Source organism: Bos javanicus, chromosome 5 (genome assembly GCF_032452875.1).
Source record: "Bos javanicus breed banteng chromosome 5, ARS-OSU_banteng_1.0, whole genome shotgun sequence".
In the NCBI taxonomy this organism is placed as follows: Eukaryota; Metazoa; Chordata; class Mammalia; order Artiodactyla; family Bovidae; genus Bos; species Bos javanicus.
In genome coordinates this window covers 7,925,490-7,945,575 of record NC_083872.1, presented here as the reverse complement: position 1 = coordinate 7,945,575, position 20,086 = coordinate 7,925,490, and the positions used below count along the sequence as shown (strand labels likewise).

Below are 20,086 nucleotides of genomic sequence, written 5' to 3'. Positions count from 1 at the left end.
CAGTCATTTAAACCGTTCACTTGGAAAGAGCTTTGAAATCAATAGAAAATCTTCATAAATCATGATTTATGACTCACATCTCAAGCAAACAAAGAGAAATGTGTCCCTGGGGTTTTTTTTCACATTTATCACCTTGGTTCTATAGTATGGAGACTTAAACCTTTTCTATGTATACTGTCAATATAGGTTTTGAAAATGCTTAAATATGTCATCACATTTCAGTTCACATAAATTATAATCATATACTATTTCACTATATCAACCTTTAGCAATATTTAAGTAATATTTTAGCAAACTTTAAGCAATATTTCTGTCTCTGTACAACATTGTAAACTCTAATTCCTTTGGCAAATTTTACTCATTGATGAATGATTAATAAAGAAAAATTACAGTTTCACCAAAAAAAAAAAAAAAAACTGAATGTACTAAAAGGCCATGGAATGATAAGGGATATTTGTTTTTACTCAATACTGCAAATGTGCTTCTGTTCTTTAAGCTTGTCTTAGCATTTTGTGATGTGTGAAACTGTACAGGGATCAAAGTGAAAAATATGATCTATAGTGTAAGTTCTTTGAAATTCCTTAAGAATGGAGAAGGAGAAAAATAAAACATACACTTTATTATTAACTTTTGAGGGGTGATTGATAGAAACGTCTAGATTGCTTATCAAGCCCGCTGCTGCTGCTAAGTCACTTCAGTCATGTCTGACTCTGTGCAAGCCCATAGATAGCAGCCCACCAGGCTCCTCCATCCCTGGGATTCTCCAGGCAAGAACACTGGAGTGGGTTGCCATTTCCTTCTCCAATGCATGAAAGTGAAAAGTGAAAGTGAAGTCGCTCAGACATGTCCAACTCTTAGTGACCCCATTGACTGCAGCCTACCAGACTCCTCTATCCATGGGATTTTCCAGGTAAGAGTACTGGAGTGGGGTGCCATTGCCTTCTCCGTTATCAAGCCCACACAAATGGAAATAAGTATTAATATCTGAAATAGAGCATTCTCCAAAACATATAATAAATTCTGTTGAAATGAAGACTTTGAGCTCCTCTTTATCATGAACCTAACTAAGCACTACATTTAGTACAGTAAGTACTCTGATTTGTTAAATTACCAATCCAAAAAGTAATTAAATCCAATTTATCAAAAGAAAAAAATCAGGGTTCCCAGGTCGCACTCATGGTAAAGAACTCCCCTGCTATCCCAGAATTAAAGGACACTAGTGAAAAGAATGGGCTTCCCAATGCTTTTTATAACCTTTCACTGAAAAAAAAATAAGATAGCTCTCTCCAAGACGCTGTAAAATGACCATGCCTATTCTATATATAGTTCTATATTTTAAAATATTATACAGCTTCATAATATCCATGCATATCTAGCAAGAAGAGAAAAAAAACTCCCCCAAAGGGTTATAACCACTGAGGAGTCTGGGGCAAGAAACTCCAATGACAGATAGAGAAGTAGAGTGAGGAAAAGAAGTGACAAATGGTAGCTCATCTCATCTCCAGAGTCAACATTCTTTGCACAATACCATTTTAGTTCCTGTATTTTTCTAGCTACTATTCTTGCTTCTTGTCTATTCAAATGGCTTAAACCAAACTCTAAGAAATATTATTTCTGGCAGGTCTCAAAATCTAGATCTGCTTCTATCAACCATCACCCCCCAATTTAATAAGTCATATGTTTTATTCTTCTCCTCTATTCTTAAGGAAAGCCAAAGAACTTATACTATAGATCTTTTTTTTTTCACTTTGATTCCTGAACAGTTACACACAACAGCACAAAATGCCAAGACAAGTTTAAAAAAGCAGAAGCACATTTGCATTTTTGAGTAAAAACAAACATTCCCTTATCACTCCATGGCCTTTGTAGTACATCCCAAATTTTTTGGTGAAACTATAATTTTTCTTTATTAATAATTCACTAATGAGAAAAATTTGCCAAAAGAAGTAGAGTTTACATGGTTGTACAGAGACAGAAATATTGCTTAATGTGAAGCAAGGGGTGGTTGACAGATGAAAGAGGAGATTTCTGAACTGTTGAGTATCTGACAATAAGTGGGAAGTGGTTTGTGAACATATTTCGGAATTTTATATTAGTTTTTTCAGTCAGTACTAATTGCCAAAAACAAACTACAGGCAAACTGTATTATTAGGTTTTAGGTTTGGCTTCTAAGATGGAAAAAGTTAAATATTTACATATATTTGATACATGTGTATATTTTAGAAGATGGTAAAGAGTATTTTTGTATTGGACATTCTCTCTCCTTAAGAAAAACAATCATAGCTATGTATGCGATAGAACTAAAGAGCTGATAACCCGCACATTGATCAGAAACAAATAAACAATTTGCATGAAACCTGTTAATCTTGTTCAGTGATCATTTTTTGACGTGCCAATTTAGCTAGGTTTATTTAGTCCCACTCAGCACCAATCTGGGTCTTTCTGTGAAAGCCTTCTGTGGATGTGGTCTAAATCCATAGCATTTGACTTAAAGGAGATTATCCTAGATTATCGCTAGGATAGTAGGCCCAATTCACTCCTTGAAAGGTCTTAAAAGCAGGAGTGCGGCCTCCCTGAGAGATGAAATTCCACCTGTTCATAGCGGTTTTGGCTCATGCTCACAGTGTCAACCTGTCCTCTCTGTTGGGCTGCTGTTTGTCTTCACATTCGCCTTGCCAGCCACACAATCACGTGAATCAATTCTTTACAATGAATCTGTTAACTCTATTTTTTTTTTTTTAACTGATTCTGCTTCTCTGCCTGAATCATGACTGATGTAATTCCAAACTGAAAAAAGCAGTAATGAAAGAGTAAAGGATGTTGTAATGGTTTGTCAGCACTGGATCCTGGCTGTGTCTACATGTACCCACAGACTCAAGTAAGACAAACATAACCTGTGTATATAAATACACACATACAATCTCACATCAAAACAGCATGTTCCCAAACACTCAAACTCCTGTGTTTAACAGGCCTAAACTTTTTGACAGATTTAATGATTTAACCAATCAGAAACATCAACAAAAGAAAACTATACAACTGGAGACCAGGACTCCAAAAGTACATTCTAAATAAGAAGAAAGTAACTGTGACACGCAGCTTACAAGAAAGACACTTCACACATTTCGATACAAACCACGATCACCTTTAGAAAACAAACACAAATATTTCACCTAAAAAGTGACAAATGTTGGTTATCCAAGCAAAAGAGGTTTTAAATTCTATAAGATTAGTCAAATAATCGCATCACATGGATACAACTACATAAATATGGTGACCAAACTCACAAACAAAAACTTATAAAAACAAATTGCCAGCATCCCACCCTGGCTGTGTCTACATGCTCCCAAGACTCCCATCAATGTAAATTCATTTTAAACACATCCCCCGCTTCCCTCCCTTACCTGGACTGCATATCTTGCTGGGTTTTGGCCTGGCTGGCTTCTGCTTGAGGGGAGGCGTGGGTGACCCGCTGCTGAAGCTCCACCAAGGACTGGTAATACTGCTGCTGGTGGTGCTGCTGCTGCTTGTAGCGAGACAAACTGAAAAACAGCCCTAGAATGGCTTTTAAGTTTCCATTTCTTATTTCTGTATCAAGCGGAAAATATAAAAACAGTATCATATAAAATTATTTTTTTTAACAAAAGAAATTCTAGAAGCAGTTTGCAAATTGCTTCCAATAGATTCTTAATAGACTAAATCTTTGAAGACAGAAATAAAACTTGGTTTTCTCAGTCACACATTTAAGTAAGTCTGATTTTCTAAAACATGCTAACAGTTTTACTAGTTTGGAAATTTCAGAGAGAGAACAAAGGTTACTCAAGGGATGCTCTTTGCTGACCCTGAACTAAAGTTTTTCTCAAGGTAGCTTCTTCATGCCAATAGATAGGTGCTCTGTTTTGTGTTCCTCATTTGATTTATCATTCTGTTTATCTCTCAAATGGGCTTCCCAGGTGGGTCAGTGGTAAAGAATCTGCCTGCCAGTGCAAGAGATTTAGGAGACACAGGTTTGATCCCTGGGTCAGGAAGATCTCCTGGAGCAGGAAATAGCAATCCACTCCAGTATTCTTGCTTGGGACATCCCTTGGACAGAGGAGTCTGGCGGGCTACAGTTCATTGGGGTCTCAAAAGAGTCTGACATGGCTGAGCACATGCACACACACACATATTTTCCCTCACAAATGCATACAGCTGTTACCAGTGGAGGGATGCCTATGAGCTAGAGAAAGAAAGCTCAGTGGCTTGCATTATAAATACTGATGCTATATCCTGCTGCTGCTGCTGCTGCTGCTAAGTCGCTTCAGTTGTGTCTGACCCTGTGGGACCCCATAGACAGCAGCCCACCAGGCTCCTCTGTCCCTGGGATTCTCCAGGCAAGAACACTGGAGTGGGTTGCCATTTCCTTCTCTAACCCATGAGAGTGAAAAGTGAAAGTGAAGTCACTCAGTCGTGTTCGACTCTTAGTGACCCCATGGACTTTAGCCTACCAGGCTCCTCCATCCATGGGATTTTCCAGACAAGAGTACTGGAGTGGGGTGCCATTTCCTTCTCCACTGATGCTGTATGGGTGTACCTCATAATAACTGTTAGCAATATTCTAAATCACCCACCAAGCGATTTATTAAAAAACTATGTATTTGTCCTCCAAAGAGCAGATGGCACCATAGTTATCCACTTTAATGTTCCAATTCTTTTATTTTTAATTCACATTACATATTAAGAAATGATTAAGATCACTTTATGCATGGCTTTAGATGCATGCTTATTATGCATGCATAATAGTGTAAGTAGAATAAGCATAATAGAATAAGTAGAATTTCTAGTTCTAAACACATGAGGCTCCTGTGTAAGTTTTTCTAACACTGAGGAAAAAATAAAATGCACAAAGTAGGCCATAACACGAGCTAGTTTTTTTCTTCTGGAGTTATAATTTTAGAATTAGAAAAAGAGAGACCACTAAAGCTGGATATAATGCTATGCAACCTATAATCATACTTTAAATGAAACTTGCCATTGACAATAAAATATATCCTCTTGTGAGGTCAAGGTTTTATGCCTCCTTTTCAGAATTTAGAAACATTAATAAACCTACTTAAATTTCTTGCTCTCTGATGGTTTATAATGTCACACACACACTATGCAGTGGAATTTTTCATATAAAATAAGGCTGAGTTATTATAACCCCCAACCTTCCTCACAGGGGCCATAAGTATAGGCTTGATCAGTATAAAGCTACAGTGAGACAGGATAAATTTTCTTGGGTGAACCTGCAAGTATTAAGTTTCTCCTGTGAATCTTATTGAAAGATATTCTTTAAACTTGTTTTATTAGTATTCATGTTTAATAAATACAGAAAATCATTTTGACTATTCATATATTTTTAGGAGATAAATAAAAAGCAACAGGCTTATGTTAATAAAAGATGTCATGTTAAAAGGAAGAGACATAAAACCAACAAATAGTAACATTTCTCACCTACTTTTAACCTCTTAGAAAGTAAAGTATCATCCTGGACAATTTTCTCAAATATTATTCTAAGTAACAGAACCATGCATTAGGTTTGAACCTAAGTTTTGGCCTTTAAGTATATAATTTAATATTAAATATCATGACATAAACATATAAAGGATAGAAGAAATTCAAAATAAAATTTAAACAGTGCAGAAAAATTGAGAAAAGTAAATAATTCTAGTTCATGTTCATAATATTTCAGAAGTCACACAATTCCTATTTTTGCAATGGCAGTAAAACTTGTAAAATTTAGACCTATCTAGTATTTATACTATCTGTGGGAGTCGGGAAGGCTTTGCAGAGTAAATTGACTGTAGTAGAAACATTAAGTAACAAAAATTGCCAAAAGGGATTAATGTAATATAATTAAAATTCTAATTTAAAAATGCTTGTTGCTGATATAGATCTCAAAGGAACTGATATGTCATAACGTTAGCAATTGTTTTTGTTACTATTACTACTTGAAAATTTTGAAAACGTTTCCTAAAAAATATATGTTGAAGAAAAAGAAAGCAGGAAAAAAGTGATAGATTTAGTTGTCTTTTTCCTGGTTTCTGTATTTCAATGTCAGTGATGATCTTTTAAACTTTTAAAAATGTTAAGGCCTTTACATAGAACAGTTACTAATACTAATTATTTAAGAATTCCTGAGGACTTGATTAAACTTACCAAATATTTAGACTTGGACTGCTAACTTGATCAAATTATAGAATTGTTATTGATAAAACAATATTTAAGCATTAATTACACCATTTAACTGTATTTCTGTCCATCTATTACCCAGCATTATCTATCCATCCATCTACTTAATATTCTAAAAGTACTACTTAATCGTTATATCATAAAGATACTTTGTTAATATGCCCCGCTTCCATATACTCAGTAATGTAAAGAACAACTTTGACAAAATCTGGAACATAGCTACATAATGAAAGCATACGTTAACAACCACAGAACTTATGTTTCTATTATTTTGGAAACTTTACTAATTTCCTTTTCTATATTAAGGGCCTATGTACTGTCATTTGACATTTCTAGTGTTATCAAAAGTCTTTTCAAACACAGATGCCATTTGTGACAATTATGCTTTTTCTTACCTTCAGCAGACAGACCTTGAACATTTACTCCTCTGGCTGCTAGAAAACTAAGGCAGACATCAACATTTTCAATCTGCAACATGAAAAGCAGTGAAAAAGTAACTTAGAAGATTATTTTTAAGTACATAAATGAGCTAGAATGAAGCCAGAGAGAAAGATAAAGAAAGAATGAATACTTTACATTCATTTCATACTAGAGATCTTTAACTGGACTATAACTAGAATAATTTTGGCTAATTGCAGGACGAATATAAAGACTGCATTGTCTGATTTGGTACTTACAAACAATTCATAGAGGCCTGATCAAGAATGGCATTCTTACAGATTAGCAACCCACCTACTTAACATAAAACCAGGCTGGTTTTGTGCTTCACAAGTCTCTGAAGCATCCAAACAGGAGATGCTTAGAATACTAGGATGTGGGTAACTGAGATTCGAATAGTAACAGTCAGTAAGTATGCCAAAAGACAAATAAGATGGAAAAGGGGTTGATACACATGAAACAAATGAAGTATATTTTCATTCTAAATCATAGAATTCTTTTAAAAACTGTATTTACTGTTGTTGAAAAACAAAATAAAACAGGAAATTAATGTGTGATATGGTGTTATTAAGTAAAGTACAGATTTGGTTCAAATTTACCAAAATTTTATGCTAGTGTCCATTCTTTGCCAGCTTCAGCTGCATGCAACAAATTCTGGCAAATTCTCTTTTCATTTGTATTTCATTATCAATATTTTCTAATTTTCCTTGCTATGCCTTCTTAGATACATCCATCATTTAAAAGTGGACATTTAATTTTCAAATACATGAGGTTTTTAAAGGATCTTTGGTATTAATTCCTCATCTTGACAGCAATTTCTTTTAAGTGCTTTCATCTCAGCAATCACCCTCTGTGTTTTTTCAGGCTTCTGACTTTACTGAGACTTTGAATGGCTAAGTCAAAGATCTCTCTTGGTAAATGTCACATTGCACTTGAAAATATGTGGGTTATTTTCAAATATCTTTTGATATTGATTTTTAACATAATTCCACAATGATAAGAGAACAGACTCTGTATGATTTCAATACCTTTAGACCGTGAAATTTTACACCTTGTTTTATGTCCCTGGTGTGTTCCAGTGTCTCCAAGTTTATAGTCTATGGGAACGTGAATAGAACTTTGCAACCTACTCTTGTGTGAAAATTGTATAAATCTTAATTATATTAAAATGGTTCATGGTGCTTTTCAGGTCTACTATACCCTTCTACTTTTCTGTATATTCTATTAATTTTGAGAGCTTGATATTGAAATTCCAACAAAAATCTTAATTTATCCACTTAAAAATAATTTTATTATATAATGGGACTATATGACTTTGTTCTATATTTTCTAAGTGTTGTCTTATTTTCATAATTTAGAAATAAAAAGAGAAAAGCTATATTTGTATTCCCATAGTTGAGTAATTCTCTGATTAAATACAGACATCACCTTTGTAATTTAAAAGACTAATGCCACCGCTTTTAAATAGTCCATTTCAGCACAATAACCAGCGAGTGATTAACCATTTGGGGTGAGAACCAAAAAGAAACAGATTAATTTATGTTAATTCATGAGTTGATTTCAGTATTAGTCATGGCAATATGTAGCAAAGTTAAATAACTAAGACTTTTTAAAAGAGTGTAGGAAACTAGAAAGTTCCAGTTCTTTGTGAGTCATCTCCATGGGTTTTTTGGTATTCCATAAATCTTGAAATTCTAAAGTAAATAAGGTTTAAAGTTAATACTTGGCAAGGTACTGTTCTCTGTCTTATTAAATTCTCATCAAAAGCTATGTATGAGGACATACGAAGTTCTGCCAATGTCTTCTCTAGCTAAGCTTCATAGGAAGGTCAAAATGTCTTTTAAAGAAAATAAAAAGAAAAAATACATTCCAGACTTTGTCTTTATAAAATGGACAACTGTTTACATTTCTTTTTAAATGTAATTTTGTGCAAAATTAAAGCAATAATATCCAAATGAGAGGTTTTTTGCTTTAAAATGATTGCTGCCAAGGTATACACATGTGCTTTGAGGAAAAAAAAAAAAGTTTTATATTAATTCATTTCAAAATAAGTTTTACTGAAAGAATTATAGAGTTGAAGACACTAAATATTACATGACCAAGTGGACCTTCTTGTTCTACCTGTTTTACATTGAAATATTCAAAAACCCTATAGTTCTGGAACCTACTTTGAATTCTTTCCTTTCTTCACACTGCATCTTGTTATTAGAAAATGAGACAACATAAGGAAGGAAAAAATATCTTTGCCTTTGTGAGCTTTGTGAGTTTGTAATACAGCTGAAGAGAACGAAAAAAGATTCATAAATCAGCATAACACAAGGCATAGTATTCCAAAAGAGAATTATAAAGAACAGTGTGGCAGTGAAGAGAATGGATTTATCAGCTTTCACTACGGAAGAAGTATCATTTGGACACACAGGATAAGTCTGATTTTGATAAGGTTGGGCAAGCTTCAGAAGGAGGAGCAGGCATGCCCATAAGAGCTACCGAGAGCAATACAATTGCTCACAAGGACATCTGAAAACAGACCGTGCCAGCCTTTCCTCTCTGCAGTCATGCTTACAGAGTAAATCTGGCCTGGAACTGAAAAGGCTCCCAATACCCACTTGGATCCTAAAACCACTGCAATATAAAAGCTAAATAACTGTAAACCAGATAGCAGGCATAATACTTAGAAGACTTGAGTTTTCTCTGCAGACACAAGGCATCCTGGTTAGGGCATGTCTGTAGGTACTGCTGTTATGAATCATACATAGAAAATATGTAGAAGAATATAAACCAAATGTAACTTTTATTCTCTCTGGATGTAAATTCTTTTGTGACTCGTGCTATTTTAAATTAATGATTCTTACCATTTTTCAAGATAAACAAGTATTGCTAATGTCATTGTATAAATTAACTAAATTTTATTTCAACCAAAAAAATAAATAAGATGGCTCAGTTTGAGCAAACTTCTATCATATGGCAAAATACAAATGATTATATAGATTTCAGCCAAAGATTTTATTATAACTCTTTAAAATATAAACACTTAGAAAATTAAAGTAAAATGCAATAATGTTTTTGCATTGGTTAAAACTGTTAAGATGTTTGTTTTCATTCATTCACATAATGATTATTTATTCATTGAGACATGTCCAAGACCTTAAATACATATATAATCTCATAGGAGAGATTATTCCAATGTAATGCAATGAATGTTATAGAGAAACACAGACTGCTAAACAGTCTATTCATAATCAGAGGTAAGAGACTAGGAAATTTATTAGAACTAAGATTATCTATCATGGTTACAAAGATCTCTTCTTCTAAAGTTACCATCAGATCATTCACTAAGTCATGTCCGACTCTTTGCGACCCCATGAATCGCAGCACGCCAGGCCTCCCTGTCCATCACCAACTCCCGGAGTTCACCCAGACTCACGTCTATCGAGTCAGTGATGCCATCCAGCCATCGATTCCTCTGTCATCCCCTTCTCCTCTTGCCCTCAATCCCTCCCAGCATCAGAGTCCTTTCCAATAAGTCAACTCTTCGCATGAGGTGGCCAAAGTACTGGAGCTTCAGCTTTAGCATCATTCCTTCCAAAGAAATCCCAGGGCTGATCTCCTTCAGAATGGACTAGTTGGATCTCCTTGCAGTCCAAGGGACTCTCAAGAGTCTTCTCCAACACCACAGTTCAAAAGCATCAATTCTTTGGCGCTCAACCTTCTTCACAGTTCAACTCTCACATCCATACATGACCACAGGAAAAACCATAGCCTTGACTAGACGGACCTTTGTTGGCAAAGTAATGTCTCTGCTTTTGAATATGCTATCTAGGTTGGTCATAACTTTCCTTCCAAGGAGTAAATGTCTTTTAATTTCATGGCTGCAGTAACCATCTGTAGTGATTTTGGAGCCCAGAAAAATAAAGTCTGACACTGTTTCCACTGTTTCCCCATCTATTTCCCATGAAGTGATGCAACCGGATGCCATGATCTTCGTTTTCTGAATGTTGAACTTTAAGCCAACTTTTTCACTCTCCTCTTTCACTTTCATCAAGAGGCTTTTGAGTTCCTCTTCACTTTCTGCCATAAGGGTGGTGTCATCTGCATATCTGAGGTTATTGAGATTTCTCCTAGCAATCTTGATTCCAGCTTGTGTTTCTTCCAATCCAGCATTTCTCATGATGTACTCTGCATATAAGTTAAATAAGCAGGGTGACAATATACAGCCTTGACATACACCTTTTCCTATTTGGAACCAGTCTGTTGTTCCACGTCCAGTTCTAACTGTTGCTTCCTGACCTGCATACAAATTTCTCAAGAGGCAGATCAGGTGGTCTGGGATTCCCATCTCTTTCAGTATTTTCCACAGTTTATTGTGATCAACACAGTCAAAGGCTTTGGCATAGTCAATAAAGCAGAAATAGATGCTTTTCTGGAACTCTCTTGCTTTTTCCATGATCCAGCAGATGCTGGCAATTTGATCTCTGGTTCCTCTGCCTTTTCTAAAACCAGCTTGAACATCAGGAAGTTCACAGTTCACATATTGCTGAAGCCTGGCTTGGAGAATTTTGAGCATTACTTTACTAGCGTGTGAGATGAGTGCAATTGTGCGGTAGTTTGAGCATTCTTTGGCATTGCCTTTCTTTGGGATTGGAATGAAAACTGACCTTTTCCAGTCCTGTGGCCACTGCTGAGTTTTCCAAATTTGCTGGCATAGTGAGTGCAGCACTTTCACAGCATCATCTTTCAGGATTTGAAATAGCTCAACTGGAATTCTATCACCTCCACTAGCTTTGTTCATAGTGATGCTTTCTAAGGCCCACTTGACTTCACATTCCAGGATGTCTGGCTCTAGGTCAGTGATCACACCATCGTGATTATCTGGGTCACGAAGATCTTTTTTGTACACTTCTTCTGTGTATTCTTGCCATCTCTTTTTAATATCTTCTGCTTCTGTTAGGTCCATACCATTTTGTCCTTTATCGAGCCCATCTTTGCATGAAATATTCCTGTGGTATCTCTGATTTTCTTGAAGAGATCTCTAGTCTTTCCCATTCTGTTGTTTTCCTCTATTTCTTTGCATTGATCGCTGAAGAAGGCCTTCTTATCTCTTCTTGCTATTCTTTGGATTTCTGCATTCAGATGTTTATATCTTTCCTTTTCTCCTTTGCTTTTCGTTTCTCTTCATTTCACAGCTATTTGTAAGGCCTCTCCAGACAGCCATTTTGCTTTTTTGCATTTCTTTTCCATGGGGATGGTCTTGATCACTGTCTCCTGTACAATGTCACGAACTTCATTCCATAGTTCATCAGGCACTCTATCAGATCTAGGCCCTTAAATCTATTTCTCACTTCCACTGTATAATCATAAGGGATTTAATTTAGGTCATACCTGAATGGTCTAGTGGTTTTCCCTACTTTCTTCAATTTAAGTCTGAATTTGGCAATAAGGAGTTCATGATCTGAGCCACAGTCAGCTCCTGGTCTTGTTTTTGCTGACTGTATAGAGCTTCTCCATCTTTGGCCGCAAAGAATATAATTAATCTGATTTCGGTGTTGACCATCTGGTGATGTCCATGTGTAGAGACTTTTTTGTGTTGTTGGAAGAGAGTGTTTGTTATGACCAGTGCATTTTCTTGGCAAAACTCTATTAGTCTTTGCCCTGCTTCATTCTGTATTCCAAGGCCAAATTTACCAAAGTTACCAAAGTTACCATAAGTATAACATTTTTTCCAGGGGTAAGTGTTGATCAGCTAATTAAATTGAGATGCTCAAGGTTACACAGACAGAATATATCAAAACCAGAGTCTGTGTCATTAACTTGACACACACACACACACACACACACACACACATATATTTCTGCTTCAAGGGAAACCTGAACTAGTCCCTGAAAGGTTAGGAAGGGTTAACCAAATAACAGGATGTGGGGTGAAGCGAAGCCAAGGAAGGTACAGTATGTGAACTCTTGAGGGGTGAGAAACACCTTAAGTTAAAGGACTTGCAAGGAATTCAGAATAGCTAGGAATATTAAGAGTTGAACCCTACTTAAAGCTTTTCCCACAACTTCTTTGTTATCAATGTGAAAATAGACCTCTCTGGTGGCCTTCAAAAGGTTTTAAGAAACTGTGTCAGAGGAGCGTTCAGGAAGAAGGGACTCCAAGATCAAGAATCTTGAGATCTGGCAAATCTAATGGCAGAAGATGAATCCATAGAGATAAACAGGCGCTGGATGTGTAACATCTTCCACATCTTGCTAGTGGCTGGGCTTGATCTTAAGGCTCAGGACAGTAATAGTGTATTTGAAGCAAAAGAAATAAATTGTCAGTGTTGCACGGAAGATATCTTCTTTTTTTTTATGATCACACAGTATATACATAGGTTTATAGATAGAAATTAATAAACGTTTCACAAATCAATTTCTACCCATACTATCTGCCATGTGCTTTAATTTTAAAAGTCCATTTTAATGGGTTTACTTTTAATATGTCATTTGTAAAATATTAACTTCACAACAGGCTGCACTGTGAGGAACCTCATACTACATGTGAAGCACAGAAGCAGGGGACATGGGTTAGAAGCCACTTCTTTCTCCATCACTCAAAATCCCAGCACAGGAAGGGAATTCATACACATTAAGCATGTATATTATTTACTCCAAATGCAAAATCCTTATCATTTTCACTATAGAGGCTGGAAAATTTGATATTCTGATCATTCAATAAAGCCTTAGAAATGACATATTTTTATACTGCTACTGTTACTGCTAAGTCACTTCATTCATGTCTGACTCTGTGTGACCCCATAGATAGCAGCCCACCAGGCTCCACCGTCCCTGGGATTCTCCAGGCAAGAACACTGGAGTGGGTTGCCATTTCCTTCCCCAACACATGAAAGTGAAAAGTGAAAGTGAAGTCGCTCAGTTGTGTCCAACTCTTATCGACCCCATGGACTGCAGCCCACCAGACTCCTCTGTCCATGGGATATTCCAGGCAAGAGTACTGAGGTGGGGTGCCATTGCATTCTCTGTACTCTTTATAAGTTTACACAATTGAGTACACAGCAGAACCAGAATTCAAACGCATCCCCATCAGTCTTCAATGAAATAACAATTATTGCCATACTATGCTTCCTACCACTGTAACTGAGGCATTCTGAGTTAAGTCAGTTCTAGCTTTTGACTCAAGGTCTCTACATGATTAACAGACAGCTAGGTAGGATACTGGTCTGGCACAAGATGGCTGAATGTAAGGATGAAATTGTTCAGTGAGAGAGTATGGGCTTTCCTGGTGGCTCAGATTGTAAAGAATATGCCTGCAATGCAGGAGACCTAGGTTTGATTCCTGGGTTGGGAGGAAATGACAACTCACTCCCACTCCAGTATTCTTGCCTGGAGAATCCCATGGACAGAGGAGCCTGGCGGGCTACGATCCACGGGGTCTCAAAGAATCAGACCCAAATGACTGACTAACAAACAAGGACATAAAGAACATGTAAAATCTATGTGCTCCATACAGAGTCTAAGTTTATAAGGTTTAAGTGATTCCAAATTATTTCACAACTATCCAATGCTTTTTATATTCTGGTAGATGAACATATAGAATGATTGATGTGGCCACAAGCCAAGGAATGCTGGCAGTTACCAGCAGCTGGAACAAACAAGGAATAGATTCCCCCTACAGTCCCTGGAGGGAGCACAGGATTGCTGAAGGCTTGATTTTGGCTGTGGGATACTGATGTTATGTGGATCATAACAAACTGTGGAAAATTCTTAAAGAGATGGGAATACCAGACCACCTGACCTGCCTCCTGGGAAATCTGTATGCAGGTCAAGAAGCAACAGTTAGAGCTGGACATGGAACATCAGACTGGTTCCAAATCGGGAAGGGAGTATGTCAAAGCTGTATACTGTCACCCTACTTATTTAATTTATATGCAGAGTACCTCATGTGAAATGCCAGGCTAGATGAAGCACAAACTGGAATCAAGATTGCTGGGAGAAATATCAGTAACTTCAGGTATGCAGATGACACCACCCTTATGGCAGAAAGTGAAGAACTAAAGAGCCTCTTGATGAAAGTGAAAGAGGAGAGTGTAAAAGTTGGCTTAAAGTTCAACATTCAGAAAACTAAGATCATGGCATCTGGTCCCATCACTTCATGGCAAACAGATGGAGAAACAATGGAAACAGTGACAAACTTTATTTTTGGGGGTTCCAAAATCACTGCAGATGGTGACAGCAGCCATGAAATTAAAAGACTTTTGCTCCTGGAAGAAAAGCTATGACCAAATTAGACAGCATATTAAAAAGCAGAGACATTACTTTACCAACAAAGAGCCATCTAGTCAAAGCTGTGCTGTCTGCAGTAATCATGTATGGATGTGAGAGTTGGACTATAAAGAAAGCTGAGCACAAAAGAATTGATGCTTTTGAACTGTGGTGTTGGAGAAGACTGTTGAGAGTTCCTTGGACTGCAAGGAGATCCAACCAGTCAGTCCTAAAGGAAATCAGTCCTGAATATTCATTGGAAGGACTAATGCTGAAGCTGAAACTCCAATACTTTGGCCACCTGATGTGAAGAACTGACTCATTGGAAAAGACCCTGATGCTGGGAAAGATTGAAGGTGGGAGGGGAAGAGGATAACAGAGGATGAGATGGTTGGATGGCATCACCAACTCGATGGACATGAGTTTGAGTAAGCTCTGGGAGTTGGTGATGGACAGAGAAGCCTAGCATGCTGCAGTACATGGGGTTGCAAAGAGTTGGACATGGCTGAGCGACTGAACTGACTGACTGAGTACTGATTTCAGATTTCTTGCATCCAGACAAGTGAGAGATTAAAGTTCTACTGTTTGAAGCCACATTTGTGATAATTTGTTACAGCACAAGAAACTAACACAATTATCTACTTAGCAGAGCAGCAGGGCAAGGGTGAGTCTTTAGCACGTAAGGGTGAGTTGGGGTCTGTGAGCATGCAGATCTCTAGGCCTTGTCCTCTGAGGATTGATTTGCTAATCTATGGGGAGTGCAGATGAAAGATGCAGTTTAACTTGGTACCTCCTGCCACTGTGCCCTATATCCCATGCTTTGTTTTTCTATTTCAAGTTAGTTTGTGCTGTGGGATAGGGAGAGGTAGGAAATAGTAATTCTGTTTGGCTCTTCAGTTTGTTTTTGTGTTAATTTGGTCTGGGGTGAGACACATGATTAAGTACTACAGAATAATAGTTTAAAGTTTGCACTCAAATCTGAGTTTGAATCCTAGTTATGACATTTACACCCTGTAAGAATTCAAAAAAATAAATTGATAAAGTTTTTACTCTCCTGAAGCCTCAGCTAACCTATCTGTGAAATGAGAATGAAAGCAGCTCCCACACAATATATTATGTGAGGAATACAGATGTTTATGAAGAGCTTAGCTCTATACTAGGCATATGTGTGTGTGTATACATGTGTATGTATATATTTTCATACTGCTGCTGCTGCTGCTAAGTCGCTTCAGTCGTGTCCGACTCTGTGTGACCCCACAGACAGAAGCCCACCAGGCTCCCCCGTCCCTGGGATTCTCCAGGCAAGAACACTGGAGTGGGTTGCCATTTCCTTCTCCAATGCATAAAAGTGAAAGTGAAGTCGCTCGGTCGTGTCTGACTCTTAGCGACCCCACGGACTGCAGCCTACCAGGCTCCTCCGCCCATGGGATTTTCCAGGCAAGAGTACTGGAGTGGGGTGCCATTGCCTTCTCCATATTTTCATACTAGAAATGCCCATATAAACACACATATTACAGAATGTGTGTGTATAAGAGCAATTAGATAGATATATAAGGGTACTCAAATGGAAAATTTATTAGGACTTTATCAGATAAAAATTGTTTTTTGTGTAAAATTCTATATTCTGCTTTAACTGACTTGGTGTTAGAGAATGATGAACATCATTTAATATTAGTTACCTATTAAAGATGATATTAAATCTTCATTATAGGCTATAATTGCCAATAGAAAGTGTTATAAATATAAAATTATAAAATACTGCATCAGTACCTATTAACCTGAAAATATATTCTCTGGGTTTTTAGTAAGTTCTTGCTTCTCCGTTTGTTACAGAGAACAAAACAAGGAATTTTTGTTTTTTATTATGAAATTATAAAACTGTTCTAAACTTACATAATATCTATCTATATATATATTACATATAAGGGTAAAGCTACATATAATAATATTTTTCAAATGCATAATTTCACCATAAAATCTATAAATCATTATCCCATATGCCTGTATGCTCTCCCAAACTAACCAAAGCTCCTATTTCTGCTGTAGATGGAATAAACAAGTATTGTATTAAAGAAAAACACTCCTTTATGTTGCAAGTTTGGAGGGAGGGGAGAGAGGAAAAGGATCCAAACACTAAAGAAGAAGGAGGGAGAGGTGGAGGATGAAGAGGTTAAAATTTAAAGACTTGAGTTTCAGACCTTATTTTGTTAAATGCATTTATTAATAAGTTTAAAAGCAATGTGGCCTAGACTCAAATTGTTGTTTTTTTAGTCTTAAATAGACATGAGACAAAAACCGATTCTTCCACTTACTGAAAAGGGACACAAGCAGACTCAATGAGGCAAATTCTTTCGTAGGTTTGCTCTGATGGTGCAGTGAAAATGCAAGCGAAGCGTCTAGTACAGCCCTGGATACAGACGGTTGGCAGTTAGTCTACAAGTGAATCAATAAGCGATACTGGTACTGCCACACTCTCAGGTCCATCTCTAGAGCCTGATGCTTCTGCGATGCAGTTCCATAATGGGCTTCCCAGGTGGCACTAGTGGTAAAGAGCAACCTACAGTGCAGGACATGTAAGAGAAGTGGGTCTGATCCCTGGGTCAGGAAGGTCCCCTGGAGGAAGACATGGGAACCCACTCCAGTATTCTTGTCTGGAGAATCCCTTGCGCAGAGGAGCCTTGTGGGCTACAGTCCACAGGACCATAAAAAATAGGACACGGCTAAAGTGACTTAGGATGCATGCATGGGATGCAATTTCATAATATTTTTTATGTTTGAAACATGACTTATACAAATTAAAGGGCAATACAATGTTTTCAAGTGTAACCTGATACATCATGAATTTTTGTCTATGGCTATCCACACAGGTCAGTTTAATTTAACTCATATAAATTATTTAATAAAGGAGATTTGGTACATCTGCTGATTTTCAAGTAATTTATCTTATCAAATATAAACTTCTCAACTGAACATATTGAGGTCAAATGAAAAAGTTTCTCCCATTTCATTTTGTTTTTCTGCCCGACGGAAGTATTTTTACTTATAGGTTGTTAAGCTATGAATACCACAGGTCATAGTTAAAATGATCTCATATCTTAGTATATTGTTTTCCAAGCTAGGATTTTAAAATTTTCTCTTTTTTCATATTTTTTTTCACTACTGAGTATTGAAAGTGGTAATTATCTATAAATTTTAAAAAGGGAATTGAAAAAGATGGAGCAGTAGGTTCCTTTTAAAAATTAGACCATTTAAGGTGATAAAAGCTAAAGTTATGAAAGGATTGCTACAAAATATGTTTTCTAATATTAGGTGTGACTGTATTTCATGTTAACCGGGATAGTGGCTTATCACTGGGAAATATCGTACAGTATTTTAAGTCAAACTATTAGGGATAAGAACATTCTAAATATTTAAGAAAGTGGTCGATATTCAAATGTACAGCAGAAATACAAAGTACATTTGCAGTTGTTTTCTCCATACAGATATAAAGCTTAATAACTACCTGTAAAAACAGAAATAAGGTACATCCTATCTTCAAAAAGAAAGAAAAAAATTGTATGTGGATATCTGGTATCCAATTCAAAATTAGCTACTTAACTTTAATTTCCATTTGTCCTACTAATGACACAAACCAATTATAATATTGACACTTATAAGAAAAACATTTACACTATTTACTCTATATTATAGTTAATACAGAAAAGCATTCTTATATTTTTAGCATTTACTTGATTTCTGAATGGCAGACTAGGTAACGTTCATAACAGTATTGTTTTTCATTGTAAATTAGACTTAATACATCTTAGGAAATATCTTTTTTACCTTACTATGGATGCTGTTTTAAAAAGTTATAAAGATTGAAAACCCAAGTACATCTCTAAGAAGAAATACTGAACAGAAAGCATGGTCTTTGCTATTTTGTTAAATCAGTATAGCACATCAGCATTCCAACGGATTTCAGAGTTTATCAGTCTGATTTCCTCACTATAGAAATTAGTGAAGACTTTGAATATTTATGGACTTTTTTCCTGACTCCTCTAATCAGAATTAGAACTCCAGTGATCACTGTCCTTTAAACATGACACACTCTCAATGTCCCCATTTTACTTCAATTTTTTCATTCAAACTTTACATATGAGTATACTGAACAACTTCTAGAGACAAACTCAGCTTTAAAAATCATCAGGGTGGTTTATATTAATAATATAAATAAATTGGATCAATAATTTAATATAAATTTCCTAATACTTGTAGTTTATGCTTAATCTTCTGAAGTGTGAGCCTAAATAAAAATAATGAAACTGTTAAGCAAACTACAAAGTAGATATTTAGTTAATGGTTCTTTAGAGATCAGAGCTCTATTTGTAGGAAAACATTTGTCTTCATTAAGCTATCTTTTTCTAGACATTCCAGAAGATGAACAGTTTCAAAATGGCAGGGGGTCATGCGAATGGACTAACTTAGCAATATTCCACTCCTCTGAGTCATAGTGCTAGAATCCTGCAGTGTGCCATTTATAAGATTTTATTAAATCTTTAGAGCATTCCAATATTTTATCTTTTCCCTATTTGGTTAGAAACCTCATCTTATCTTACCTAAATAGATCCTTTAAAAGGGCAGCAATAACAAGCAGTGGCTGGAAGAATTAAAACTTGAAAAGGCAGCATACAGATAAAACAACAGAATAATTTTTCTATCAAGAATAGCTTCCCTGTCTGGATTCCTGTAAACTATAGAAATGGAACAAAGATGCCTGTGAAATACAGTAATTATTGTGGCAGCCACAACTCTGTAGGACATGGATTCACAGAATTAAGGGAAGACTAAAACCTATTATTTCATCTAGGAACAGAGAATTGTAAGAGGCACAAGCGTTACAAAAATCCTCATATCAGCAAGTTTCAAGCAATACAATAAGATAGGAAAGAAGGTAGAAGGTTGTGGCTAAGAAAACAATTGAGCTACTAGAGTGAGGTGAAGGGATGAGCCAGAAAACAGGAAGGACAAGCTGGGAACTGCATTTGCCAGATTCTCAGTTCTGCCCCATAATCTAATTCTTGGTTTGCAACTATTGCACATAATCAAATTTCCTAATCTCTCCATGCATTTATGAAGATTGTTAAATACCATGGTCTATTTTATTAGTGTTCTACTCTAACCAACGGAGCTAACTGGCCAA

At 36.3% G+C, this 20,086-nt stretch overlaps 1 protein-coding gene across 7 annotated transcripts in view; it reads right to left on the bottom strand.

Moving 5' to 3' along the window:
• The window catches only part of NAV3 (neuron navigator 3), an 892,841-nt gene that overhangs the window by 246,698 nt on the left and 626,057 nt on the right, over positions 1-20,086 (bottom strand). For all 7 annotated transcript variants that reach the window (XM_061415605.1, XM_061415600.1, XM_061415606.1 and 4 more), the window contains 2 exons: positions 6,609-6,681; positions 3,405-3,588 (listed from right to left, as the gene is read on the bottom strand). In XM_061415605.1, coding sequence (XP_061271589.1) covers positions 3,405-3,588; positions 6,609-6,681 — 257 coding nt within the window. The remainder of the gene's footprint in view (positions 1-3,404; positions 3,589-6,608; positions 6,682-20,086) is intronic.